This window comes from Lytechinus variegatus, chromosome 16 (genome assembly GCF_018143015.1).
Source record: "Lytechinus variegatus isolate NC3 chromosome 16, Lvar_3.0, whole genome shotgun sequence".
NCBI lineage: Eukaryota > Metazoa > Echinodermata > Echinoidea > Temnopleuroida > Toxopneustidae > Lytechinus > Lytechinus variegatus.
Genome location: NC_054755.1, coordinates 1,411,082 through 1,428,272, shown reverse-complemented (window position 1 = coordinate 1,428,272; position 17,191 = coordinate 1,411,082). Strand labels below are relative to the sequence as shown.

Sequence of the window (17,191 nt, the reverse complement as noted above, 5' to 3'; positions counted from 1 at the left end):
TACAATGATAATTGTGGATGGGGTGACATGGTTTCTCTTGGAAGATATATTTGGTTTCTCACGTCTCCCCCCCCCCCTCTCTCTCTCTCTTTCTCGGCTCCTGTTAGTTTGGTGAATTGGTGATAGGTGTGTGAACACGTTCCTGTAAACGCATTACATTTTGTATGGGCTATATTCTACATCAGCGACTGCAAATAGATTTATCCATGATGACTGATTGAATCGCAAAATTTAGAGTCACGGTGGCGTCGGACAAATATATTAGAGATCATCGTTCATTTCTACGTTGTCCAAAGAAGGGTACAGTCTGCCTTAATTTATGCAGTTAAGCAACCAAGGTAACTTCGTTGGAATCCTAAAAAAAAGACACGCTTCTATAGTTCCATGGTATTTTTATCATTCACGTCATCGTAAGTAATGTCGACGTCCGCGGCAACAACCATGACGACGACATCGAGCTTCGCAGGGAATGCTACCTGCATAGGATTCTTAAATAATATGATCGCTCCAGAAGACTGTGATTTTTTAAAGAAAGCCTCGATGATATTCATCATCCTAAGCATCATCCTTCTCATCTGGGGTCTGTTAAACAACGTCATTCTCCTGATCATCATCTTCACAAATGGACGAAAGATGAGGACGATCCCGAACATGTTCATCGGTAACATGGCGTTTCTTGGTATCCTTTACCTTGTCATTGTCAGCGGTGGTAACCTCCCGCTGTTCGCCCAAATGGCATTTCAAATCAGGATCGTCAAGGATTCATCCATGCCAACAGGTTTATTCTTTGTTCAAATGGTAAGTTCTACAGTGAAAGCATGCTCCTTTTCATTATCAAGATACCATATCGGGAGGGGGGAAGGCATGGAAACCGAGTTATAAGTCTACGTTAAAAAAATAGTAGGCCTATCATTTTGTTTTCATTCATCTTGTTCAAAAGGTTTGAGGGGTATTCATCGGGATTCAACCAGACCTTGATTGTATTCTCAAAATGGCCAATAGTTTCATTGAGAGATTATATCATGGATGGTGTCGTCTCCCAATGGGTTTATGTAGACAAACTCTTGAGATTGCCTGGTGCTACCACATACTTAAAGTGGCATCTATTTGACGAGATGTTTTACCTTGCCAAGTTGATTTATAAAACGTTTTAATCACTTTTCTACAGGAACCGAAATATCCCTGCACAAAGCGAAATAATTTAGTAGTGAAAATTTTAAATGTCATGGCTGTCAGGATGAGTTATGAAATCGTTATTAAATCATTTATCTGCCTTTTCTGCACAATAAATCAGTTATCATGATGTTCATATTTTTCATTATTCCACGCATGAGCTGGTAATTACGAAGTGAACAACATCTCCACTCCTTTAGTCCAACAAATTTGGTTTGGATGCATTAAAAAAAAAACATGAAAGCCTTATGTTTTTCTTTCATTTCACAGTTTGTTGCTACATCATCCTTCACAATATTAGTTATCCTAGGACTTGATAGATATCTAGCCATAGTACACCCTCTGCGATCAAGACCGTATCGAACCAAGAAGAGAGCTATCATTGCTAACTCCTTTGCCTGGATTAGTAAGTTGAATTAACATTTAATTTGATAACCAGATGATCAACTATCCTGATGATAACGATGATGTTAATTAAAGACTAATTGTGTTCTTTCTGCAGATTCATGAATTCGAGATTATTGGTTCAACTGAGGACAACAGAAGAGGAGGGGGGGGGGGGGTAATAGAAGTAGTAGCGGGAAGAGACGGTATTGGTCTAAGTAGCAGTGGCGGCACCCGGTGGTGGTGGGGATGTGGGAGGCATAGCCCCATCTAACCCCTCCCGTTGCCCCAATAAGTTTTTTTTTTAAGAATCCACTGAGAAGTAAACGAAAATAAACGAAAGGGGGGAATTACGCTAATTTTCAATTTACTAAAATACATTTTCCCCCATCAGTAAGGCTAAGCTTTGTAATGTAGACTATGTTTACATCTACCAAAGATGATTAGCGAGTGTAGGGAAAGTTGAAATATGATACTTAATCAGATAGGCCTATAGACTGTTCTTGGTGTATCATAATCTAGAAAACCGTCAAAAGAAGATCAACATTGTACAGTACTATCATTAAATCAATGCTAGCCCTCTGACATTTACAAAGTCTTCGTGACTTAACCATTTTTATTTTGCAGTCATTGCTACGAATAATGTCATTGATGGTCTTTCCTATTTAATTCCAACATAGCCCAGCGTTAACTAAGCAACTCCATGATTTTCATTTCATTCTTTCTTGAATCCAGTTGCAGGTATATGTATGATTCCATTATTTCTTGGTGGTGGAGGCAGTCAAGATATCTTCCAGGTACACAGCAGCCCAAGAAGCAGGAACGCGATGATGATCTTCATGATATTTGCCTTCTTGCTTCCGCTTGTCTTATTTTTCGTGATGTACCTAGCCATCTTGAAAGTGATTTTGCATAACCCATTAAACACGCAGCTACAGGGAGAAGAGCAAACACGACGGTGGAAGCAGCGAATTCAAATCTTCAAGTCAATATCCCGTGTTGTCTTTACTTTTACGGTGCATTATGGGTACGCGTTTGGGATATTTCTCTGGCTCATAAATGGCGGACACACCAAAGTCAGCACTCGTTTGAGCAATGTCTTGTTTTATTCTGCCTTGTTGGTAACCTATCTCAATACATGTATAAATCCTCTGGTATACGCGCTTACTCTGGAATCATTTCGTCCATTCGTCTACAAGCTGCTCTGTCCAAAGTTTTGTAATCTGCGGAGACCACAGAAGGGCGCCCTCAATACGACCCAAGACAACCCAGGGATGTCAGAAGCGCACAGGACGGGTCAGGACAACGGGATCCGTATCACCATCGATTTAGTATCAACTGGATCCAACAGTGATAGGAACCAGGATGAAGATGAGATATCATCGAATGGAATTATAAACCAAGCTTATCAGGAGTCCAGCAGAACAGATGGAGAATACCCTTCAGAGAATGGCTCTGCCTGTCTGACGGAGGGAGAAGTCATTACTGTTACACCCACGTCCCATGAATGAGGTGGCCTTACAGTCCACACTCGACCTGTTTTTCCAGCCGAATGAAATTTGGCCAAATGTATACGCAGCCCTAAAGAATCTACGGTCATTCATTTTTTCAAAGATATACTTAAAAGGGATACTTGGCATTGTCTTTTTTTTCAAGCAATCTGCTTATGATGACAATCCTCCTGCAAATTGTGAATATCATATAATAATTTGGTAGTTAATCATTTTTGTCTGGAATTATTTTTTTAGTACAGTTTATTTATGATTCATGCCAAAAATGCTAACATATTATGTTTATTATGTTATAGAAAAAGTATTATCCGAATGTTATGGATGCAAAAGAAAACAATAAATCAAATCAAAAGACTCGTATATAAAGGCATCGCAAGCGGGATGCTACCCCTTCTCCAAAAATGTAAGTGTAAGAAACAAGAAGACTTTTGCAGATCATATGGTATATTACTTTTTTAGCCACAGAATATAAGCTCCTAACCCGCAGAAACTGTTGCCGCTGCACCTGTCAGTCGGGCATCCGTCGGATACTGACTTCACTCCATCATTGTCCATGTGCCTTATTCATGATTTACCATCGTATAAGAAACCGTAATGCATATCTGCGCTTGTCTATATGGAATTTACAATTTGTCTTCGTATTTGTATTAATCCACCATGTAATGTGCAAATTTAATTCAGAACTGTGCCCACATCGAACAAATTGCCTTGAACAATATTTAGTTGGTCTGAGTGTTTAATTGAAATAGAGTATTGATTGCGGTTTCATCATAAACATGATAAGGCCACTTTGGAGCAAATAGGAAACAAAGTTTGATTAGCGTTGTGTTACACACTTTCAATTATCAAACCTTCAAATTTTTAATAAAGCACCATTTCCAAACACACTGCACCCAATATTCAAATACAAGGGAAATGCTCATATAATGAGTCGATTTCCTCATATTTTGGTTGTTTTTCCCTTTTCCTTTTTTCCATAGTCAATGAGAATAAGAGAAAGAAAACAAGGAAATGTTTTATTGAAAATAATGGCAATGTTTTATTACTTCAAATATGGAGAACAAGATGGAAGATTCATTGTATGTTGGAAGTATGTAAATATATCTTAAAACGATCACGAGGCCATAAATTATTTTGCAATCAAATTCGGATGATGGAAAATATTGAAACCTCGTATTTTTGTCATAGTTACATTGAAACATAATAATGATGTACTTTATTTCATATTGACAACTCTATAGACGTCACGCAGGTTTAAGGCCTACTCTGATAAAATTGAAAGATTTGACAATTCATAAAATATATATATATATATTGTCAATGTGTAAACAGTAACACATCTTGTGGATGATTTGATTAAACAGAAATTCATGTTCTCATCTACTGTGGTAAGAGCTCATGTAGATCACATGATATCGAGTCAATTCTTCACATCTGAAATTATATCTTCGATAACAGAGCTTGCAATGAAGCAGATCGTGCTTGTCCAAGCTCGGATGGAAATATTTACCTTGCTCATATTCCCGAGACGAGTGTGTTTAGGAAAACACTTTCGTTCATTAAACATTGAACATTTCATCTACTTGTGTAGTGAAAAGGGGGAGCATCTAAACCAATGTGAAAAAAGACATTTCTCATGAATACCATATAACTTGTAATAGGCCTACATTGCAGTGTGGTAATTTATTGTAGAATTAAAGAAACGGGATTAATCAGGACATCAACCCAATATTCACTGGGTATAAACATATTGGAATTACAGACGTAAATAATTCCAGCACCATGACTATAGGATTGTCTTTTTTAAAGAAAAAATATCAAGCTGACAACAGTAAAGGCTTGAATTTTTTTTTGGGGGGAAATCCGTTATATTCCCCCCTATGAACATGAATTATACAATACATAAAACAATTTTCCTGCAAATATTTGCATAGATATTTTGGCTTGGTGACAACACATATACGAATAATCCGGTCAAAGGCACAATTATATTGTGTGAGGTAAAACAAAAAAAAAAATCGTGGCAACATCAATAGCACATGCATTGGAATGGAAAAAATAACGTACGTACAATTTTTCATATTTGTGTGGGGAAAGTACCAACAACATTAAAGCAAAAAGATAAAGCAACTTCGTTTTGACATATTCTCTGAGATAAGTTTGTAATGCATTTATTTCAATTTCGTTATGACGTTTCAACGCTGATAGAATTATCTCAAAGTCAGGTCATTTACATGCATTTCTTAGTTTGTCTAAGAATTTTCTTTTTACAAAATAAGTGTATATTATTACTACCACAGAAGCAAATAAATTTGTTTACTTCGTGAATATCCTTTATTCCTGGTAAAGCAACAGATCCAGAACTCAAATTTCGACTTTATTCATTGCAAGAACAAAAGCATAAATAGTTTCATTACTGTTAATACAAAAAGGTATATATTTCTTATCAGGTGACACTTAAGTTTTGTGCTTTTACTAAGAAATGTTGATAAACATGTATAATTTTTTAAAATATTTTTTGAAAGCATCTCAAACTTGAAGTTTATGACATGAACTCCAAGTTTATGTTTATGGTCCGTAATACCCTAGGAGCTCTACAGTCTGTTATCAATCTCTGTTGTTAGAATGTATTGATGTACAATCGAACTTTATTTTAACTACGAGTTACATAATTATCTTCTGAAATGATATGCATGACATTTAATGTGCCAGCATGGACTGCATATGTACTAATATTAAAAACCTGACTAAATTTTATTTAAAAAACTATAGTATTGAGTAAGTTTGTTGGAATATAACGTCTGATTGTTAAATGGTAGCTATAAAAGCCTTTTGCCAAAACTATTAAGCAATAAAGATCTCATATATCACTTTATAAGCTAATATGGTGATTGGAAATGATAAGTGGAGCTGTTTTCCAACTTGTCGTGTATTTATTTATCAGCGATTTTCAGTTCTCTTATAAGCAGATTACCATTATGATGGTAACGCAGAATGCATACCCAAAATTGTACGTTTTCGTAATGAAAAATATAAACATCTGTGTTAAAGCTACGATTGACATGATATTTTGATGGGGGTATAATAACCTTAAGGTTTCTACATTATTTGTTTTCTCAATGAAAATTTTTTATTACATAGTTACACAATACTCAATTTTTCAATAAGTCTAATTTCTAGCTGCCTTCTTTTCAATTCTTTTCCTTCGTTATTTCTTATAAAGGGGACGGCAGCCCCTAACACTGCTAGCAGAGTTTCTTAGAAAGCAACAAACATGATAATATTAAGAAAGGTACTATTGCGTATATAATGTTACATAAAACAATTTTCTATAACCACGCTAAAAACATTTGACATTTTAAACAAGCATCAATATAACAATCATCACTAATGATCTTGTCGCCTTGGTTCCCAATATGGCGCCGCCTCCAGTCTGAGTCTAAAAGACGATACATCGAAGAAACTCGATGTACTATCATCAGGGTTGAATTCCGGAGTCTTATGAAGATGGATGTTGTTCTTGATTTGCATAGATGAGCCTCCTTGACGACACAATGACGATGATATCCTACCTCATCCCTCTGATCATCAGAAAGGACACTGCTTCCAACGTCTGTGCCTCCTTTAAAAGACTGTCTACGACCGTGTCAGCTATTGAATATCCTGTAGATAGTGATTTGAAAGCCACAGCCTCTGGCGAGCGTGCCAGGGCATCTTAAAGAGGGAGAAAAAGAAGAAGTTTTGGTGATCATTAAACCCCCTCCCATCCCACCTACGTTTCGATGACCAGGAGAGTTTGCGCGCGCATTGATCGCTCATGGTTTCACGGGTTTACAATACACACAGACTCACAACGAAGACAGACATGTAACACGGAATGCAGAAACACGTACAACAAAATACACCTTACCAAAATACCTACCCGTTGCTTCTGTGGATATGGAAATTGAAGTTGCAGTTGTTTCCGATGTGGTGGCTTGAGTAGTTGTAGCAGTGATAGTTGTTACTCTATCTGTTGTGTCAGGTTGCGTTGTAGAAGAGTATGTTGTAGGTATGGTGGTAGTAACTGCTGTTGTAGTTGGATTGTGGGTAGTGGTTGCTGTGGTTGAGGGCAAAGTCGTTGTATCTTCTTCCGTTGTGGTGGGTTTTGGTGTCGTAGGTTCTGTTGTTGTAGGAGTTGTAGTTGCTTGAGTCGTAGTTAGCACGGCTGTTGTAGATTCTGTTGTTGTTGGTGCTGTCGTGGTTGGATTGGTGGTGGAAGGAGTCGTAGCTTCAGTTGTTGTGTGGATAGTGGTATTGGCTGGCGTGGTAGAGGGAATGGTGGTGGTTGTTGTTGCAACTGTGGTTTCCGTAGATGTATTAGTTTCTTCAGATGGTGTACAAGAGGAAACATTGTATTCAATTGTAATTATATGATTATGATCTTTATAATCTTCACATCTATTGGGTATCTTGAGATATTTTGAAATCATGATTCAGTACATAAGTTACACGAATTTGTTAACAAAATGTAACAGTCCTGCAATCACTTATGGATTTAATCATTCAAATTGTTTTTAAAATCTGTCTATGGAAAATAGTAATACATTCATTTTCAGTAAGCATGCAGTACTGGAGCACAAGAGAGTGAACGATCTGTTTTTAATGTGTTTTTTTTAATGCAGATTGGGTGATATAAAAGATCAGGCAACATTTTTTTTAATCTTGGTTGGCTGAGAGGCACATGTTTATGATTGTTATGGTAATTGTCGGATATAACATTCGACATACCATTGGTGAAACGCTTTAGTATATAATGTTTCACAATCTCAATTAGATCGCCTTAGGAAACTCCAACATAATGCTGTCCGTATCGTCACCATGTCCCCAAGAGGAACCACATAACCCCCATTCTCAAGTCTCTTCACTGGTTACCCGTTGTACAGCGCATTAAATTCAGAATCTTCCTTGTTTTCCATTCCATTCACAGAACTGCACCTCAATACAACTCTTCCTTGATTACTCCATCCCTCTCGCAACCTTAGGTCTTCTAGTTCATTCTTACTCGCTGTACCACAATCTCATAATTCATGGGGGGATCGATCATTTCAACATGCTGGGCCTTTCCTATGGAATAAACTGCCAATAGAAATCCGCAATATTTCTTGTCTCACCACTTTCAATAGTTCTCTTAAAACCTGGTTATTCACGCAAGCTTTTAGGTAATTGTTTTTCTACCCCTTTTTAGTAGGTTTTTCTTTCTTCCTTTCTTTTTTCTTTTTCCTTTCCTTTTCTTTTCTTTATTGCGCCATGAGCATCTTTTTATGATGGATACCGGCGCATTACAAATGTTCATATTATTATTATTATTAACATGGCAATTTTCTGCCCCCTGTGCTATTTGCCGCCGTTTACAAGATCCACAGTGACGCCCTCACCTACCTGTCCCATTAATAAACCGGCAAACGAAATGGTACGTTCCTTCGTCGCAGTTCAATTGATTCCACTTCCCGCCTTCTGAGCTGATCTTGGCTGCACAGACAAGGGTCTCATTTCCCGAGTATGTGGACATGAAGTTATCATAGTAAACGGGTGTGGTCGTACCAAACTCTACCGATCGGTAACTTTGACCACTGCTATCAAGCAATTGCTGAGTCCCAATCCATAGCGTGTCCATCCTGCATATTATAAAACAAAACAAATCAAGCAAACAAAGTGGTGCATTTTCCGAAATCTTTAGGACCCCCCCCCCCGTACAGCTACCGTCATTTTTGCAGGGGCAGTGGTACAGTCGCCCCTCCTCTCCGTTTTATATAATGTACTTTATACACACTTGGTAATGTGCATTGTCCATCCCAACTTTGAACTTATCTCCAGTGCATAAAGGTGATATAAATATTCTAGGTCCTACAAATATTGTTAGAGTAGGAAAGATTTTGTTGATATAAGACTATATTAACTTTTTGTTAAAAAGCATTTGCATGCGAAATGAATTGGGTTGTCTTTCGATCAACAGTTGGCATAATTTCTTCCTTAAATTGGGGATTTGTGAGATGTCAATTTGTTTACGCACACAATATAGCGACGACCAAAATCTTTTCCACTTAAAGGACCAGTCCCCAACAAAGAGCCGATTTGAATAAAAAAAATTCCAATTAGCGTAGCACTTAAAAGAATTCATCAAAATCAGATTTACGATAAGAAAGTTATGACATTTTAATTCACAAAACAGCTATATGCACATCCTGGTCTGTATGCAGAAAAGAAAAATAAAAAGCAAATTTCAAAATGTCATAACTTTCTCATTTTACATGGAATTTTGATGAAATTATCAGCGTTATGCTTGTTTGATTTTTCTCTTTCAAATCAACATTTTCTCAGGTGGACTTGACCTTTAAGTTTGCGTCGCATAATCTGGTCAACAAAATGTTTCTATACTTTTAGAATGACGAGTTCGGTCTCTTACTCTGCACTCTGTTGGTAGGAATAAAGGAAAAGATCCAAGACTTGGTCTTCAATGAAAGCCAACTTAGAGCCCATAGATGCACAGTGGGATACGGCCTGAAGAGCTGTTAATTTGTCCATCGAAAACCAGTAGCACTCTGTCCCCGAAGAAGCGACATATTTGAGCATATTAGCAGGACACACTATAGGGTATGCAGAGAAAACATATAGGCCAACTGTCAATTCATCTTACTCCTAACTTCATCAGGTTTTTGAGGGAGCGAATTTGAGATGGATAAGCCGAAATAATTTTTTTTTGCGGAAACCGATGACTTTTAACTTTATTCGTGACAATATTCTGACAAAATAGTGATTGTTCTGAGACAAGCAGGTCCTCTTATTACAGGCCCGTATATTAAAAAAAACAACCTGTCCAGACAGCAAAAGCAGGCCGTTATACAAAATATGCACACCAGTGGTGTTGGATGACTGCATCGACCATTCTTCCATAAACATATAGTGTGGTGAATAGTATCCCGAAATTGTTTATTCTATCATGTGTCTATAACGCTCATTTTATATTAAGAGTTGGATTTATTCCCTTACTTAATTCAAGTTGGGTTACAATATTTTTTCAGCTCAGTGACGCGCAGCTACGATTCAAGAACAAATTAATATATTTTCATCTGTCAAAGGTCGCGTCTTTGTCGAACAATATTTTGCTCGAATAGCAGTCAAGTCCAAAATTCAACTTAGACGAAAATTCTAAATGTATCGCTCGTCCTGAATCTAGGACGAAAATATATGTCCGCTTCATCATAGTTCGACAAAGGCTTTGCTTTCTTGATAGTCATGACCAAGTCACACCGGAGAAACCACTTCACACACTGTAAAAACTGTGGTGTTAAAACTGACACCAATTGGTGTTAATAGAGGACCACACCCTGAGGTGTTAAAATTACACCCTAGAGATTGAACATAACACCAAAGAGTGTAAGTGTAACAACCAAAGGTGTTGTAATAACACCTATAGGTGTAAAACTAACACCACCAATTTAACACCGGTGTAAAATAACTGGTGTGGTCCTCTATGTACACCGGTTAACACCACAGTTTTTGCTGTGCACCGACCATATCTATTATGTCACTTTTAATGATACACCACACTGGTCTATTCAGAGTCGGTTTCGTTGGTATAATGGCGAGTTTTCGATGCACGTCGACTAGTGGACTGCGACGGAAGTGCGTCATAATAGTCTGCTTTGTGTTTACGGTATACAAAACCGCTGGAGTAAATCACCACGTGGCCTCAATCAATAGGAAAGGATTTGATTACTCGTTTACTACATTTCGAACGAGCGTGATCTGAGCGAAATCCACGGTCGTCATCATGAAGTTGACGTGTCAGGAATGGCTTGCACATGCTCAGAGTCTTCCAATCTTGTGCTCGACTGACTTTGTATATCATCAACATAAAGCAGACTTTTATAACGTACTTTAGTCGCAGTCCACTAGTCGACATGCAAATCGAAAACTCCCTATTAATGACTAATATTTATTCCGTTCTTGAATCATCACTACGACGCCAAGCTACTATAACAGTTTTCGCAACCGCTACGCAGAATGCTTTCCGGGCGCCGTTTCAATAAGGTGTTCGTAAGTTAAGAGCGACTTTAAGAACGACTGGGGATCCTTTCTTACGTGCTAAACCATCATCGCCAATTCAATACACATCTTACCGCAAGAAGGGATCGCCAGTCGTTCTTAAAGTCGCCTTAACTTACGAACGACTTTTTATGAAACACCCCTAGCTGGACCGTAGTAAATCTATTGTCAATTAAGTACCCTTAATGCAGTATTTGTCAAAAGTAGGTGAATCGAAAGAGCAGTTTCGTTCGTAAATTTGGACAAACGACATCACACTCGGACGATCAACTGCTTTTTTTTCCGACAAAATCGAAAGGTTTTAATTGTCATTTGACTCGCATTTTCAATGCATTTTCTGTGTGCTATGATTGATTCTGCGTAGCGGTGCTAAAACTTCTTAGTCTTTGATCGCGTACGTACGTGTGTATGGGTTTGGATTAGGGGGTTGCTGACAGATGATTCCCAGTGCGAAGTATGATAGTGTCGAACATGAGTAGTCTATCCATTCACCACTTAATCTCTCCATAGCTGCACAGTCGGCATAAAACGCATTGTCTGGTTCATTTGCTTTCCAGTGACTGTAGTTTAGTCTCTCGTTTCGCATGACGTCACGGAAATCATCTTCTAGCAACCGATCGTTGACACCTATCCAGTAATGTCTATATATCATATACATAAAAAAAACAATGTCATAAGAACTATTATCAAACTTTTCAATATTGCCATGTAGTATAATTATGTATATTAACCACGTACCTTTTCTTCTACAGCTGCTGCTACTTTACGAAGACGATGCATGCTACTACTACTACTACTACTACTACTACTACTACTACTACTACTACTACTACTACTACTACTACTGCTACTACTACTACTACTAGGGCCTACTACTACTACTACTACTACTACTGCTACTACTACTACTACTACTACTACTACTACTACTACTACTACTACTACTACTACTACTACTACTACTACTACCACTACTACTACTTCTTCTGCTACTACTACTACTACTACTACTACTACTACTACTACTACTACTACTACTACTATATACTACTACTACTGCTGCTACTACTACTACTATACTACTACTGCTAGTACTACTACTATACTGCTACTGCTACTACTACTACTACTACTACTACTACTACTACTACTACTACTACTACTACTATTACTACTATACTTCTTCTACTTCTAATACTACCACTATTACTACTAATATACTACTACTACTACTCCTACTACTACTACTACTACTACTACTACTACTACTACTACTACTACTACTACTACTACTACTACTACTACTATTACTACTTCTACTACTACTACTACTACTACTACTTATATACTACTACTACTATTACTACTACTACTACTACTACTATACTACTACTACTACTGTATACTACTACTGCTGCTGCTGCTGCTGCTACTACTACTACTATACTACTACTACTACTACTACTACTACTACTACTACTACTACTACTCACTTCTACTACTAATACTACTACTACTTCTACTACTAATAATAATATACTACTACTACTACTACTACTACTACTGCTACTACTACTTCTACTACTACTACTACATGTACTACTACTACTACTACTCCTACTACTGTTGCTGCTGCTACTTCTGCTGCCGCTGATGCTGCTAAAGCTTGAGTATAGTTTGGGTAAATCCACCAAAATGCACCTATCACTATTCCAATTCACTGCTAGCTAATATGAATGGATATGCCCTATAACAGTTATGATGTGGAGGATATGAAATGAAAATGTGTTTTACAGGATAAATTTTGCGATTTTACATGGAAATTTAACTTGATCGGGTCACCCGATCAAATTAAAATATCTGTGTGTTTTTGTCTTTCAATTAAATCCTATTCCAAATCATGGAATGGGCTGAAACTTTCAAGATATGTTCTTTGTCTGTAACTTTTGGATATCTAATCACTAAATTTATAAGATAAGTGCTTGAATGCCCATTTTTTTTATTTAAAACAAGCATCGCCGAGAGAAGGCGCTATATATATCCAAGATTTGAATATTTGAAATTTTCTCAGAGAAGTGCAGTTGGAAAAATATCTAACGGTCTCTAACGCTTCAGTAAGACTGTCATATTAGATGATATTCGATTATCAATCACATTATTGACCCTTTACCATGTTTACCAAAGCTATACACAGGCTTTAAATGACATACAAATGGGGCCTATAGGGGCCATAGCCCCGCTAAAGTTTAATGACCAAATAAAGGAAAGAAGATGAAGAGGAAAGACTGTGATCTTGTTCTCGGTATGCATAATGTGAAAATCAAACACAAAATTCCATTGTTGTACCTCTACATCAATAGGCTCTTTAAATACAGCTGCATTATTATTATGCCTTGCCCCCAAAAAATATATATATATAAATGATGCTAGGACGGGATTCGCACACACACACACACACACACGATTCTCTGATTACAAGCCGAGAGTCAGAAACACTTAACCGCACACACCCAAAGTCGTACACACACACCCTCTCTCTCACACACACACACTTTTTTTAATAATGTTTTTATTCTGATTTCATGAACATAACATTTCAATTTAACATTTCAAATCATATATAATACTTTACACTTCATATTTTCACTTTTTTTCCACTAACTTAACAAAATCATGAGTCATATATATCTTTAAAAAAAAATTAACAATGAAATCAGTTATTATAAAAATGCTTAAAGACCAAACTTCCCCCTCCCCCCCACCACAAAACACACCCAAACACACACACACACCCAACACACCACTGCCCAGAAGATCTGCTCACACTCATTATAAATAAATCATGTTTAAAAGTACAAAACAATTCGATGAAAAATTTTGAATGTAACAAGCTCACGGGAGAAGCATAACATATATTGAAAGTAAATAAAGACTTACAACTTAACCTTGTCACAATTTTACTGTTTCCCATTTTTGCAAGTGCCGCCCTAATTTCCCCATTTTAATAGCTATTTTCTTTTCTTGATCCTTATATTCTAAAATAAGTTTATGTATATCGTCAATGGTTGGTAAAACCCCCTCCTTTCTAAATATAAATAATATATATTTTACCATAAAGATAATAGTATTACAACGTTTTATTCTATTTGTATTGCCTGACAAACCAACAAATATATCCCGCCAATTCAAGTCCTTTATTTCATCTAATTCAAATCGCTGTATCAAAGTTTCCCATATCAGTTTGACCTTTAAGCAAGACAAAAATATATGTGAATATGTTTCCGTTTCCACACACACAAGCACACCCACCTCCCCCCACACACACACACACTATATAGGCTACATTCTATTGCATACTCATGACTTTCCGGTTCCAGGAGGTTTTTGATGAACGTATTTTCATCATCAGAAAAGATGGAAGGAATGTCTCCCCCATAGGTGTCTCGGCAGATCTTTCTCGAATCTTTCACTTTGGCATTTTTCTCTGGATGGACGTGGTAGCAAAACCCGGTGTGCGGACTCAAGGAGCCTGAAGAACAAAATGTTCCGCCTAGAATACAGAAAAAAAAAGAATTACACACACGTAAGACTTGGGGGTGCTCGCATGTGACGTTAAAAAATGAAATAAGATTTTTTTTTAATCATATGTCTTTAAATATTTTATTGATTTTCATCAAACCTTCACCAAAATATTATGAGCTCTATATATTTTTATACTTTTATTTAAACTGACTTATCGTCAAAACTGTGATCTTTCCCTTTAAACCTGGTAGATTCCATGCACTATTACGGGACACGCCAGGCTAAAAAAATAACTTTTTTTTTCAAGTGAGGTATATTTATTTATTTATTTGTTTGTTTGTTTGTTTATTCATTTATTCATTCATTTATCATTATTATTTTTTGATATCTCCTTTATTCAAAACAAAGGGAAGTTACAGACAATGAAAATAAGTCCAGGTTACTCGTTTTTTTAGGACGAAGTACAGGACTAATAAAAAATACAGATACACAATATATACAGTATCACAATCAAATTTACATAAAACGATTATACATGGTGATTGCAGAAAAAATTGAAATAGATCAAGCACACCCCCTTACAACTGAAATGAAAAGAGGATAGAGGGGACATAGGATGAATGAACTTTATGAAGAGAAATAGGAGGTGGAAAAAGTGTAACGAGTGAAAAGAAGGGGGAAAACAGAATAAAAGGAGAAAGCAGAGAAGGAGAATTAAGAAAAGATGAATGAGAAGAAGTAAGGGAGTGCAATACAAAGTTTTGTGAATGGGATATTGAATTATTGGCATATTATTTACTTCTTTACAAAAATCATATACCTACTTATACATTTATTTATTTATTCATTTATTTATTTCACAGCATAAGAGTATCCCAATCAGTACAACCTTTGGTATTCATTAGGGCACTTTCAAAATGCATTGTAAATATACACTTAAAGAGAGCAGACTTCAACTACATAATTATGTATGCAATAGATTCATTCAAAATGTTACTTACAGAAACGAATATTTTTTGTTTTATTTTTTCATAAAATGATTATGACTTCATGCAAAAATGGAACATTGGGACAGCGGCATGTTTATGGCTGTTTACAAAAATAATGCTCAAGTTTAAAATTCCGCATACATTCGTAATTCCGAAGCTTCTTAATATTCCGAAGGTTCGTAATTACGAAATGATTAACGAACCTTATTTCGTTTCCAGATTAACGAACTTTCGGAACATCGATCCTTATTTCGTTTTCGGAATAACGGATGTTTGGCATAACGCCACGAATGTTCGGATTAACGAACCCTTTTACTTTTTCGGATCAACGAACATCGAGGTATGGGTAAATTACGTGTTTCGGAAATACGAACCTTCGCAATAAAGAACCTTCGGAATTACGAAGTGTAACCTAAAATTCAATTACCTCGTTAAATTTTCACAGTTTTGCTCGATGTATTGTTTTTGGCAAAATTATTTTAGCCAAGAGTATATGCAGTTTATTGTCAGAATTTTAAAGAGCTTTGTTAAAAATTACAACTTCTTTACATAATTTTTTCATACAAATTGACTTGTACAGACCCCTGTTCATTTTTAAACCTCCATTAGATTTTTTTCAATGTAATAAATATCTCCAGACATATTTCAACAAAATCTCGGAATAAAACATGTTTTAAACATATTTTGTTCCGAGATTTAGTGTGAAGAAATTTATTACATTGAAAATTATCTAATGGTGGCTTAAAATGTTTTAGGGTCTACATGTCAATTTGGATAATAAAGAAATTGTCAGTTTAGTCATGTCCATTAAAAGAAAAATGGATATTCGTTACCATGAGCTCTTTCATTTCTGAAGTCATATATGTTTTGTTTGATATCAGTTCTCCCTCTCTTTTCTTTCTCTCTTATTTTCCCCCATTTTAATGCGCCTTTGGCATTTTTCCTTTTTCTTCTTTTTTTTGCAAAGTGGAAATGGCGCTATTATAACATTATTATTGTCATAAAACATAGACTAGTTTATAGTTATGTACTTACTGGCATTCTTGGTTGAAATTGCTCCCCAAATGAGAAGCGTGATACACGCAATGACTCTCATCTTCTTCTCCTGATTCTTACTCAAATTAAATGATCTTCATTGCTTGATACTAGATGATATGGAGCAAAGATTAAATTGATGTACATTCTCTTTGTGGTTGAGAGTTGAATAATGATCATCCTTTTCCATCGTTTAGCTCACTCGCATATCCCATCGTGACCGTGTATCACAAAAGTTTCTGATCAATAGCAACTTGGAAACAACTCTTCTGATTGGTTTTCGGTTTGCCTTTTGAACATTACGCGCATGCAGAAGAGACCTTGATTGGCCATTCCTAATTTATGATAAATCGAGAGAGAGAGAAAGTGTGTTACATGACCTTGATATTCGCATCGGAGTATAATGGAATTTGTTTCGATTGTGTTGTTATGGAGACAGAATAAACAAAATGGATCTATTGCAATACTGCGACGAAAGATCGAAGTGAA

At 36.4% G+C, this 17,191-nt stretch overlaps 2 protein-coding genes across 2 annotated transcripts; one reads left to right on the top strand and one right to left on the bottom strand.

The window, feature by feature from the left end:
- On the top strand, window positions 1–3,068 carry LOC121430152 (somatostatin receptor type 2-like). Its single transcript, XM_041627429.1, has 3 exons — window positions 1–798; window positions 1,444–1,579; window positions 2,293–3,068. Exons 1-3 carry the CDS (start codon window positions 418–420, stop codon window positions 3,066–3,068), a joined length of 1,293 nt encoding a protein of 430 aa, XP_041483363.1. The 5' UTR covers window positions 1–417.
- Window positions 3,069–5,174: 2,106 nt separating this feature from the next.
- Window positions 5,175–16,915, bottom strand: LOC121430307 (mucin-17-like). The gene is made up of 6 exons (XM_041627586.1): window positions 16,703–16,915; window positions 14,514–14,706; window positions 11,559–11,797; window positions 9,514–9,694; window positions 8,490–8,725; window positions 5,175–7,434 (listed from the first exon to the last, which is right to left on the bottom strand). Exons 1-6 carry the CDS (start codon window positions 16,761–16,763, stop codon window positions 6,917–6,919), a joined length of 1,428 nt encoding a protein of 475 aa, XP_041483520.1. The 5' UTR covers window positions 16,764–16,915; the 3' UTR covers window positions 5,175–6,916.
- Between the last annotated feature and the right edge of the window lie 276 nt (window positions 16,916–17,191).

Coding starts and splice junctions, on each gene's coding strand:
- LOC121430307 (XM_041627586.1), bottom strand. CDS start 16,763: ATGAGAGTCATTGCGTGTATCACGCTTCTCATTTGGGGAGCAATTTCA. Junction 14,707..16,702: donor AATTTCAACCAAGAATGCCA/GTAAGTACATAA, acceptor TCTGTATTCTAG/GCGGAACATTTTGTTCTTCA. Junction 11,798..14,513: donor CTGGAACCGGAAAGTCATGA/GTATGCAATAGA, acceptor TATGATATATAG/ACATTACTGGATAGGTGTCA.
- LOC121430152 (XM_041627429.1), top strand. CDS start 418: ATGTCGACGTCCGCGGCAACAACCATGACGACGACATCGAGCTTCGCA. Junction 799..1,443: donor GTTTATTCTTTGTTCAAATG/GTAAGTTCTACA, acceptor TTCATTTCACAG/TTTGTTGCTACATCATCCTT. Junction 1,580..2,292: donor TAACTCCTTTGCCTGGATTA/GTAAGTTGAATT, acceptor TCTTGAATCCAG/TTGCAGGTATATGTATGATT.